Source organism: Gossypium hirsutum, chromosome A11, assembly GCF_007990345.1.
Source record: "Gossypium hirsutum isolate 1008001.06 chromosome A11, Gossypium_hirsutum_v2.1, whole genome shotgun sequence".
Lineage (NCBI taxonomy): Eukaryota > Viridiplantae > Streptophyta > Magnoliopsida > Malvales > Malvaceae > Gossypium > Gossypium hirsutum.
The window spans coordinates 2975549-2987754 of NC_053434.1; the positions used below are offsets into that span (position 1 = coordinate 2975549).

Sequence of the window (12206 nt, forward strand, 5' to 3'; positions counted from 1 at the left end):
TTATTTTAGAGGCATTTGCTTGTTAAGATGCATATATTTTAGTATTATTTAAATATACATATTTATTAAAATTTATTTTCAATTTGTTGGAAAATATTTATTTTGATGTTTTTAGTATTTTTGGTGTATTATGGGCCAGGCCGGGCCCGAGTTTTAACATTTTTATCCTGGTCGGGCTTGGATAAAATTTTAAGCCTATTTTTCAGGCCGAGCCAGGCCCGGGCCTAACAAACGAGCTTGAATTTTTAGTTGAACCCGGCCCGGCCCATGCACACCTCTAGTTTTGTCCTCGAGTCCCAAGTTTGATTCCTCCCCACACACATTTGCATTTTTTATTTCATATTGTTTTGAACTTTTTATTATTTTTAATTAATATTTTTAACATATTTGCTCAATTTGTAACGCCCCTAACCCGAATCCGTCACCGGAATAGAGTTACAAAGCATTACCGGAGTTACCGATTCATTTATCAGATATTTCACTAATCCGATATCTTTTCTTTACCACGTTCAAGTCTCGTATTCAAGTCATCTGAATCTTTATAAAGAAATTTGATCATCGTTTTCATTTATTTCATGTTATAATACATTCAACTAATGCTCTAAACAAAATCATCATTTTGCCCCTAAACTTTTAATTAATGACGATTTCATCATTAGGTATAAAATAAAATTATTGCAATTTAATCCTTATTTCCAGCCTTTATTCTCACACAAATTGATAACAACCTATGAATTCTATAAAATGTCAGAATTTTCCATAATTTCAACACTTTTCAATTTAGTCCTTAAAACATGTTTTTCCCTGATCTTGAGCTAAATTAATAATTTCATTCAATTTTGTAATTTAAATAATAAAATAATCCATTTCATGCAATTTGGTCATTTCTGACATTTTTATAAAATTACCCATAAAGTTTTACTTTTATTCAATTTAGTCCCTGAGCCTAAAACATGCAAATTAGCCATGCTTGATGAATATTCATACATATTTTTCCTCCTCCTCCTCTCCATTCCACATCCTTAATTTATATAACATGCAACAAGTAACATTATCAATAATTTCACTATTTACTTATGTATATTCAAAATTGTCCATTTGCGTCATAGTCACTAAATTATTTATATATTAAGCTAAATAACTCGAAATTAAGATCTGCTAATTTTCCCTGAAACTAGACTTACTTATATTATTACCATAAAATTTTTGGTTTAGCCAATAAGTACAGTTAATTCTTTAAAGTTGCCCCTGTTCTGCTGTCTGACAGTTCCGACCCTTCTTCACTAAGAATTAATTATCTCATCGTACAAGATTCGGATGATGTTCCCGCTTATTTATATTGAAAATAGACTCTTTAAGGATTTTAAAAATATAAATTTGACCCCTTAATTATTTTTATCCAATTTTTTATGATTTTCCAAATTCAGAACAGGGGAACCCGAAATCATTTTGACATTGTCTCACAAAACTTATTATATCTCATGATTTACAGTTCCATTGCTTACACTGTTTCTTCTATAAGAAACTAGACTCAATAAGCTTTAATTTCATATTTTATTCATCCTCTAATTATATTTATACAATTTTTGGAGATTTTTCAAAGTTAGACTATTGCTGCTGTCCAAAACTGTTTTAGTGCAAAATGTTGATTTTCATTTTGTCCCAAATTTCACAGTTCATACAATTCAGTCCTTACTTAATTAACCCCTCAATTAAACTAATTTTCTCAATTAATACTTTTCCTAGACATTATAAGTTATTTCATAACTATTGAAATTTAGAATTTCCACATAAAACTCTTAACTTCAAACTCTTTTACAATTTAGGTCCCAAACATTCACTTTCTATTCAATTCTTTCAATAAAATCAGCATATAAACAATTTAAAGCTCTAATTCTATATCAAATCATCATATACTTCCAGCACATATTCATAGAAACTTTCAATTTCTTTCATAGAATCAATAACTAATGAATTCAACAAATGGACCTAGTTGTAAAAGTCACAAAAACACAAAAATTTCAAGAAATAATCAAGAATTGAACTTACTTGCAGTAAAATATGAAAAACCAGCTTAAGGGAACTCTTCCATGGTGTTTTTGCTGATGACAATGCAGAAAAATAAAGAGAAATCTAGATAATTCCACTTTAATCCTAGCTTTATTAAGTAAGTTTTGTAATTTTCCAATTTTGCCCTTATTTTCTTGGTGATTTCATGCTCTTGCCGTCCAGCCCAAATAGACCTTGGGTCTATTTTCCTTTTAAACCCTCTTTCTTTTATCATTTAAGCTATTTAATCATTTCCCACAATTTTGCATTTGATACAATTTAGTCCTTTTTGTTCAATTAGCTATCAGTACTTTAAAATTTCTTGATGAAACTTTAATACTAACTTATTAACACTCCATAAATATTTATAAAAATATTTATGGCTCGATTTAAAATTCTCGAGGTCTCGATACCTCGTTTTCAATTCTAATTATTTTAATATATATATTTGTACATTTCACTATTTCAAAATTTTTCCTAACTTCACATTTAACTTATACTCACTAAATTAATAATATTTCCTACTCATTTGTTGGATTTAGTGATCTCGAATCACTGTTCCGACACCACTGAAAATTAGGCTGTTACACAATTGGTTAAATGATTAAATAATAATGATTTTATCTTTGAGTCCCAAATTCAATTCCTCCTCTTCTAAACATATTTGTAATTTTTATTTCGTGTTGTTTCAAGCTTTTTTTTAATTAATAAATATATTATTTTCGCATTAAAAATATTTCACATATAAACATAATGATATTTGAAATAATTAATTAAAATATTTCACATATAAAAATATTTGAAGCATCATAGCACAATGTAGATGAAAAAATAATGATATTTGAAATAGTTTACATATAAAAATAATATTTATATTTGAAATAATTATTTCAGTTTATAATATTAGAAATTACCATGTCTACAATATACGTGGAGAAAATAAATATTTGACATATAAGTATTATAAAGAAAAATATATCAAAAAATTAGTTGATAGAGTTATTAATTTCAAATATGTTTAAAAGAGGAGAAATTGAACCTTAGACTCAAAGAGAGAAATCGAACTTAGGACTCAAGAACAAAACCACTAACATTTAACCATCTAACCAAAGTTATATTAAAAAAGTTAAAAAAATGCGACACGCTTTCCACGTCTAGCTAGATACGCTTACACACACTCTCTCCAAAACCGGTTTATTTTCCTAAATTTTCAAAAAAAAGGTCTATTTGACTAATTAATAAAAAAACGACATATTAGACAATTTAACTGTTCATTTGTATTTTGTAATTGCTCAAATATATATTGTAATTCTACATGTAAATTCTCCCAATAAAAAACAAATATATTACTTATAAACACTTAATATTTCAATTAATTATTATATAATTAAAAATTTTATTATTTTAAAAAACAAATTAAATAATTAAATTGTTGCTTTTTTTCACCAACCAATTTCTAAGTAGACGGGGGTGATGTGCAATTTACCTCTAAAAAACTGATGTTATAATTTTTCTTTTTTAGTAACTGACCACGATTCCTTTAACTGTACCACCTTTGCCTAAGGTATTAGGCGGAGTAGTTGATGTTACAGAAGGCAAGCGTTGAAAATTGGGAGGCACTGCAATTTCAGCCGAGTGACCAGCCATGCATAATTTCTCGGTTAAAGGATCTTGTTGCCAATACACTTCCACTGCGAAGCCTTGCGGATAGTGTGGTGACTCTGTCCCTGGAATCCCTATATACCTTGCCCCAACTGGTATCTGTAATAACACCCATTGGTTTGTAAGTATCCTTATCCGACACATATATATAAACGTTGAGGAGTGTTCGGACGATTGAAACATACCTCAACGTCTAATCCGTTTGGCATCGTAAAAGTCGTCATTCGTCCTTCGGTGAAAGCGGTTTCTAACTCCGTCCTCATTGCAACGTCCATGAAAACTTCTTCGAGCGTAGTGAGACCGAGTTGTACATCGCCTATGCCGAATTCCTTTTCTCTCGGTTGGAGTTCCCTGAAGAATTTCTGTTGGAGGCAAATAGTTAAAAAGTAAAATGCAACAGATACATAGTTTAAGATTACCGAAGTGCTTACAGTGAGGTAATTTTCTCGATAATAAGGGATGACGTAAGTCAAGAAAGAATTGTTCTCCCCCCCCCCGGTATCCGCCTCTGCCTAAAAGGGCAGCTGCAACACTGAGACGACGCTTCATCCCTCCATTGTAACGACCAGCTCTAACTTGGTACTTTCTGAGAGCTTGACCTGATCCAATAACTCTGAGTTACCTGGAATTTGAGCAAATATTATGAGTAGGATAGGCACTGCTAGAAAATACTGTTACGAGTTGGTCAACCATGCAGCAGCTCTCTCACTTGGTGAGCCTGTCAAAGTGCGAGCTTGCGAGCTGGCCAGCCTACCCTTTCGATCCTCCCACTTCATTCCAGGATCCGTTGGATTTTCAGTAGTCGCATTAAGATGGTGTAGCCCTCTATTAAGAAGATATTGAGTGGGAAAGTGCCCGTATGTCATGGCTGCAGATGACTTGTAAATGAACGTCGATATCATGAATGCATAAGCAGCCTGCCATCAAACATCAGAAGTGACAAAATCCAAGAGTTAAATGATAGAAAACTACATTTACTTGATTAACACCAGAAACCAATATAAACAATTATATGCACAGAGTGATTTATCTGTAAGGCAAAAATTAAGTTTGCACATATATATTTCGACATAGATGTTGAATTTGTCTTATTATTATTTGTACAAATTAAGTTTCAAACTTTTTGAATAATTTTAGTATTTCGTTAAGTCCATTAAAGGCAAAAATAAAGATAACAAAGAAAAAATCGAATCTCTCATCTCATATTCTTGGAACCACCACGCGAAAAGAAAGAGTAATGGCCAATGGGTGGATTTTTCTTACTTATTTTAAATCCGCTAAATATTAAAATTTAATAAGTGAAAAAAGTTTTTATCGTATTAATTATATATTTTCATATTTTGGTTTATGTAATTGTTCAAATAACACTACTTTTATGTATCTAAACAGATTTAAATAGTACGTATCCTATATGCTACATGAAGATATTTAATAATTTATTAAAATAAGTATATTTTTATTAATATAATAAATACTATAATATAATGTATTTTTTGAGAGATAATATAATGTAATTTTAATAAAATATATATTTTTTATAAAATATAATAAAAAATAAAATAATTTTAAATATCTACATAAATAAAAAGCAAATCCAATCATTCCACATGTTATTAAAAATTAATTTGAATTTATTAAGGGATAAATATCAAAACTATACGGCTTTTATACATATTGTATAGACAAATATAATTATATTTATCTAATATGAAAAGAAAGTGATGTATTATTTCTTTAAACTTAATAGTTTGAATCACAAATTTTTGTTATGTATACATATGAACCATGATTAAAATTTCAAGTATATAATTGTACTAAATAAAAATTTATGTATCAAATTACAAATTAAAATAAAATTCATACGCAATTTTGATATTTATCCAAAAACTAATAAACTCAAATTGAGTTTTAGAAGAATAAACACCAAATCCATATACGGTGGCGTAAAAAAAACAGAGTTATAATGCAATAAATTCTTGCCATAATTTTCAGTATTCATAATCATAACCTACAGATTTTTCTGCAAAATAAGCGGGATATTTATCTTTGATCTGTAAACTCTGTGCTTATCTACTTATTTTTTACCCAGTTTCAACTTAATGCAAACCCTTCTTCTCTCTATATAGTCTGTGACTTTTAGCTGTATTTCTCATTAACATTAAACCATGGCTAATATTTTTTCCTTTTGTGTTTTTATTGTCCTTTCTTTATTATGCTTTTCTAAAGCACAGCATGTTAAAGTATATGAACTTAAGAGAGGATATTTCTCTGCTAAGTTCACTAATTATGGTGCAACTATGCTCTCTGTTATTCTCCCTGATAAAACTGGTATCCCTAGTACTTTTTTTTTTACTTTATATTTTGTGTTTTCACAATTTTAAAACTAATGCAAAATTGTTTATTTATTTAGGGAAATTGGATGATGTTGTTCTCGGTTATGACTTGGTTAATGATTACAAGGTAATATTATGATGAAAGCGAATATGATGAATGTTATTATAATCGATTATGATTTTGAATTTTGGGTTTCTCTCAGAATGATACAACCTATTTTGGAGCCATTGTAGGCCGAGTGGCTAATAGAATTGGAGGGGCTAAGTTTATTTTAAATGGTGTCACTTATAAAACCGATGCTAATGATGGAAAAAACACCCTTCATGGTAAAATTTTTTTTACTATTTTCTAACTAAAATTGAAATTGTTAGTTATATTTTAACATTTTGACATTTTTTAAATTTAAGTGGAAGCAAGGGATTTTCTGATGTTATATGGACCGTGAAAAGTTATAAACTGAAAGCTATAACTTTCGTCCCTAAAAACATTAAAAAACTTCTCTTAAATTATGCAGGTTTTCCCGGAAATCTTTCAGTTTCAGTGACATATATGTTGCTTCATAAGAACAAACTAGCTGTGAAAATGATGGCCAAGCCACTAATCAAACCAACCCCAGTGAATTTAGCCTTACATACCTATTGGAACCTCGGTGGCCACAACAGTGGCGACATCATGTCTCACACACTTAAGCTATTTGGCTCTAAGTTAACACCGGTGGACTCTGAACTAATCCCAACGGGTGAAATCGTTCCAGTTCGAAAAACCCCTTATGATTTCCGCCGGCCTCGCAAGATCGGCAGCAAGTTCGACCAATTACCCCACGGATACGACATAAACTATGTGCTCCATAAATCGAGGCGGTCGAGACACTTGAGGAAAGTTGCTGTGGTTGTAGAAAGCAAATGTGGAAGGAAAATGGAGCTATGGACCAATATGCCTGGGGTCCAGTTTTATACAAGCAATATGTTGAAGAATGAGAAGGGCAGAAATGGAACTGTGTATGGAAAACATGCAGGGTTTTGCCTTGAGACTCAAGGATTCCCTGATGCAGTGAATCACCCAAATTTTCCATCTCAGATCGTTAAGCCTCGAGGGATATATAAGCATTTTATGGTTTATAGGTTCACTGCTCATTAAGAGTATGAGGATTAAGGTTTAGGTTTACTAATTGATTTTATAGTATGTTTAAATTTGTTTATTTGTTTATTATTATTTTAGAACAGTTGCAAATAAAAAATAATTTTTTATATTGATTAATTTAAGGGTGTGTATACACTTAAAAAAAGTTGAACACAAATTCTCATTTTATTTTATTAATTTTTTATAATTTAATAAAAATACTAATATAAATTTTGTAATTCACAATTATTAATTATATGTACATAATTTATGTTAGGTTAGACTAGTAGTCGAGCCTTAAATCTCCATTTAAATTAAAAGGATGTTGTTTAAGGATTGACATAAAAAACACTTGATTAATTAAATTATACCTAATGCCATTAAAGTACACTTGATTAATTTGTTTCATTGTTTAATGATTGATATTTGAAAATACTTAAAAATACATGGGTTATATATTCATCAACTCTTAGTAAATATTAGACATAGAGTCCTGCAACGCATTTCTAGGGAGTTAAATGAAATTACAGATTGTACGGTAAAATTGATTTTTGATATAAAAAAACCAAACATTGTTTGAAGAGATCACAAGGGAGGTGTAAACAATATCCCCTATTGTGAAAGCAAGTCTTAGGTTTATTTTCTTTTGACCAATATATATATATAAGGGTAAACTTCACTCAAAGTTATTAAAATATTAGTAAATTTACACTTTAGTTACTCAATTTCAAAAAATATAAAATATTAAATTATTCAAAAAATTTTATTTAAATCACTAAAATGATAAAATTGTTGTTGCATGTATCAATTAAAAACTCTTTCCATGTTTAACTTTTTTTCATAACATGGTTCTACTCATCAATAAAAACTAATCTACTGTGTCGATCTACCCTGTCGAATATCAAATTGTAGCTTAAAATTTCCCCAATTTACTTTCTTTCTTCTTTTTTTTTTCCTTTTTTAAGGTACCCAATTTACTTGATTTATGCAATAATATATAACCAAATGAGACAAATGGCCCTCTCAAGAAAAATAAAAGAAGAGACAAATCGCAAGTCCGTTCATACATGTGATAAAAAGAAATCATATTAGAAGCTAGCTGATAACCCGAACCCAACATTAAAAGAAAAAAAAAAGGTTATCTAGTTTTGATAATCTGCATGAAAAAAAATAATAAAAACCAATAACTTATCAAAACTATTATTCATGTAAAGGCACACTAACATCTCAAAAAAAAAAAAAGTCCATTTCAAAGCTTGTCTTAGCTTTTACTTTCATTTTCTTTAATTTAATCCAAACCAATGGCTTCCAAAACAGGACATAACATTAGATTAGCAAGACAAACTTTTGAGCGAATTCATAGAAAATGTGAACAGCAACAGAGAACAAACCCCAAAGTTTCAATGAGCAGAGTGAGTTGTAGCAGGTGTCTTCTTAAAATCGATTTTGTCGACTTTAACCTCTCCGTCGATGAGTTCATAGACATAGACCACAACACGTAGTCCATCGATATCCATCAAGACAAAGCTAGGGTTGACATCATAAGTGATGCTGCTATATGCACCAGTAGCAGACCCCGGGTTTATAACAACTCCGCCTTCATGTTTGTAAGCAGTGAACTGGTGGGTGTGACCTGTTACAAGTATGTCTACATCCAGTTGCCTCTGTAGCATGGCTAAGGAGTCTAGGTCACCCCAGGGAATGACCTTGATGCATCAAAGTCGTATTAAGACTGATTAGTATTGGCTGAAATGTGCAGATCTACAAGGGTTCAGAGATATATCCCTCATGGATCATTAAAAAATACATGGGAAAACTTGAAAAAAAAAAAGGGAAAAAGAGCATATTCAAGTTGGACTCATTCTTGCATCCGATATTTCACAACAGAATCCAAGTGACATAGGTGTGGATAACACCATTAGCATGAAATCACATATTTTTCACAGCAGGAGATGCATGCTTCAATATGAATTTATAATCCGCATCAATGGCAAACTAGGTACTGATTTAAAATGCAGAGTCCAATACTATATACCAGCGGAAAGAAGAAAATAATACCTGATGGCCATGGCACAATCCCAACTTGAATTGTCCGATAGTTAATGTTTTGGTCTCGGGATATCTTGTATCTTCATCATATTCACCTCTGGTAATATGCAAGTCAGGACAAAGTGTCTTCAAGTAATCTTGAACTTCCTGAAATTTTAGTCCGAATTAGCTGAGCCAGTGGTAATTTTAATAAGATAAACGAAAACCGTAAAAGTTCAATTGGTAGAAATACTATGGCGTAATTTCCATAAAGCTAAAGCTAAAGCTAACAAATCAGGTTCATTTGATTAGCTGTTGGCTATGCAAATAAGAGAAAAACAGCTTAGACTTAGGCATCGTTTCTCATTGCTTTTCAAAAGTGCTTTTAAAGCCATAAGCAATACTAAAGAGATAGTAAACCCTTAAATTTTAAACCAAGCTTTTCAAAAGCATTTTTCATAAGCATTTTTTTGCAGCACTTTTCAAAAGCAATGAGAAACTAGCCCTTAGTGACTAACTTCCTACATGTTTCTAAGTTCAACCGAATATGTACTTCAATCCTACTTAATGCTATGTTACACGGACTCTTCTCGGTTTCTCAAAAGTGGCACATATGCCCTACAAATATTCAGAGGATTGAGATAAAATCCTTCAAACATACGGAAAAGCTTCGGAAATTTTGAACACAAACCAGTATCTGACACGCGATTATACGCATTTGAGATCAAACATGACAGGAATCGTTCTTTGCATGTATAAAAGCAAGGTAGCAGCAATGGCTATTCGGATCGAAATTACAATTATCAAATAAAACAATTGCTGTCGATCATTTAAAATACTAATAATTCAGGTAAGGTAGCTTCTGCTGCTTTTCCCAAATTCAAACTAGCAAATAATATCTCTTCGCATATTACAGCTCAAAGAGAAAATAATTGGGCAAAAACATTAAATCCAGATTAAATTAGGCATAAATTTAGCATAACTACTACAAAGGAATGAACAATCCATAGTTCCAAAGAAGGAAGAGAAAATAAACATAGTCAATTGCTTGCCGAGAAACATAAAACCCAAAGTGCTAAAGAAGTGGAACCAAATTCAACTATGATTTCAGCTACAAAAAAAAAAACCCAGAAAGGAAAAGAAAGATGGGATACCTTGATGCAAAGATTACCAGTGCAAATGATGTGTTGGATCTTTCCAGGAACCAGCATGGACTTGAATTTGGGAGGGAGATCAGCCGCCCGATGGGGTATATGCAAATCCCCCAAAGCCAAAACCAGCACCATCTTCTTCTAATATCTACCAATAACTACACCAGTTTGATTCAGAAATTTTGAAAGAAACCCAAACAAGGAAACATGAGTATGAAAAGAAATTGTATAAATGATCGATTACCGGTGAAAGATTTGGCTTTCAATTTTGGGGATGAAACCCACAAATGCACATAAAACACTAATAATAAATGAAAAGAGTCCCTTTTTACTCTATTTTACAGAATTTTGTATATAATAGTATTTATTTAGTTGACGATTCGTTCCACAAAAACTGTTTGGTGGCTTGTTTGCTATTTCGATTTTGTTCAATGGTAGATTGGTTTTTGCCTATACAAGATTGGCCCGGTCCATTAAGTTCAGTCCGTTTAATCTAGGTTTTGAATTTTGTTATGAATTTAATATTGTTTAGCTTTTGATTTTCTTTTATAAACAAATTTCTATGTTAATATTTATTTTTAAATCAAATTCAACTAAGAAATTATTTTTGAAACTAGAGGTCAAGGGTGAATGAATGCCTTAAACAAATTTCTATTTGATATATTAATTTAATTTCAATATTCAATTTAATACTTAATTTTTTTTCACAATTAAATATCTATTTTTTTCTCAATTTTGAAAGATAAAAAGATTGATTATTAACCTATAACTAGTGAATTAAAGATGAAAATCCCAAATTTCCATACATCTTTATTTAATTGTGAGATAAATATCAACATATATATTTTTCTATAAAAAAAAATTCAAAGCCAAACAATGCTAAATTCATAAAAAAATCCGAAACTTGGATTAAATGGACTAAAACTAATGGACCGGGCCAATAGTCACCAAATAATTTTTGAGGAACAAATCGTCAATTAAATACATATTAATTGTTTAACATGAATTGAATGTGTTTAGTACTTAATTGTATGTGTGAATAATTATTTATTGCATATTTGATTGTAGTTGTTCCGACAACGAATGTGGCACACCATAATTTAGATCTGACTATCAGGTCAGGTGAGTGACGTTACATAATGGTCGTGTGATTGTATGTGTGCATGTTTGTGAGTAGTTGTTAATTTTATGATTGATTTATCAAGATGCATTGATGATGAACATGGTATTTGTTCTACTGAATTATATATAGTGAAAATACTAAGCTATGGGAAGATAGATTAGTAGAGTGATCGAGACATAAATTACTTGCACCTGACACTACAAATCTATATGCTTGTTAAGGTAGTTGAGATATTATTGAAGGAGGAAAGAAAGCGGAACCTATCAAGTATAGAAGAATGGCTGATTGAGAAAAAAAAAAGAGTAAGCAATTTAGAAAATGTTAATCTATGAAATTGATGATTTGGTAAAATTGTATGACATCATATTATATTAGCGTAGATGTTACGGCTGAGACTTCAGTGCTGCTAATGTGCAACCTTTGACGTGGGTCTTGAGTTAACATATGCTTAAGTCAACTTTGGATTTGATTTGGAGAGCCACTAACTAGCCTCTAATCTTTAATAATCACAATAAGATCAAAATTTTTATGAAGTTTATTGATGCATATTTATATTTGAAATTTATTTAATCTTATACATCTTTTTAGATTTTTTTATATACATACAAAAAAATTGATAAACACGAAAAGATACATTGAAACATAATAGTCTCAATACAAATCGATTCTAGTAGAAAAAGAATGATATATCTATTGGTGCGATGTTGACTACTTTGTTCTTGACTCTATAATGCAAGGAC

At 30.6% G+C, this 12206-nt stretch overlaps 2 protein-coding genes across 4 annotated transcripts; one reads left to right on the forward strand and one right to left on the reverse strand.

The window, feature by feature from the left end:
• The first annotated feature begins 5840 nt into the window (after positions 1 to 5840).
• LOC121202962 (galactose mutarotase) lies at positions 5841 to 7292 on the forward strand. Of its 2 annotated transcripts, none has more exons than XM_041080570.1 (4): positions 5841 to 6039; positions 6122 to 6171; positions 6248 to 6371; positions 6452 to 7292. In XM_041080570.1, the coding sequence occupies exons 1-4, from the start codon at positions 5877 to 5879 to the stop codon at positions 7180 to 7182; spliced, it is 1068 nt and encodes a 355-aa protein (XP_040936504.1). In that variant the 5' UTR covers positions 5841 to 5876; the 3' UTR covers positions 7183 to 7292. The 2 variants fall into 2 exon arrangements, with proteins under 2 accessions (XP_040936504.1, XP_040936505.1); XM_041080571.1 differs by having other exon boundaries at positions 5848 to 6039; positions 6560 to 7292.
• A 1046-nt stretch (positions 7293 to 8338) lies between these two features.
• LOC121209617 (vacuolar protein sorting-associated protein 29) lies at positions 8339 to 10753 on the reverse strand. 2 transcript variants are annotated; one of them, XM_041080572.1, is made up of 4 exons: positions 10588 to 10753; positions 10347 to 10501; positions 9223 to 9360; positions 8339 to 8870 (listed from the first exon to the last, which is right to left on the reverse strand). In XM_041080572.1, exons 2-4 carry the CDS (start codon positions 10476 to 10478, stop codon positions 8565 to 8567), a joined length of 576 nt encoding a protein of 191 aa, XP_040936506.1. In that variant the 5' UTR covers positions 10479 to 10501; positions 10588 to 10753; the 3' UTR covers positions 8339 to 8564. The 2 variants fall into 2 exon arrangements, with proteins under 2 accessions (XP_040936506.1, XP_040936507.1); XM_041080573.1 differs by having other exon boundaries at positions 10347 to 10491; positions 10588 to 10737.
• Positions 10754 to 12206: the final 1453 nt, after the last annotated feature.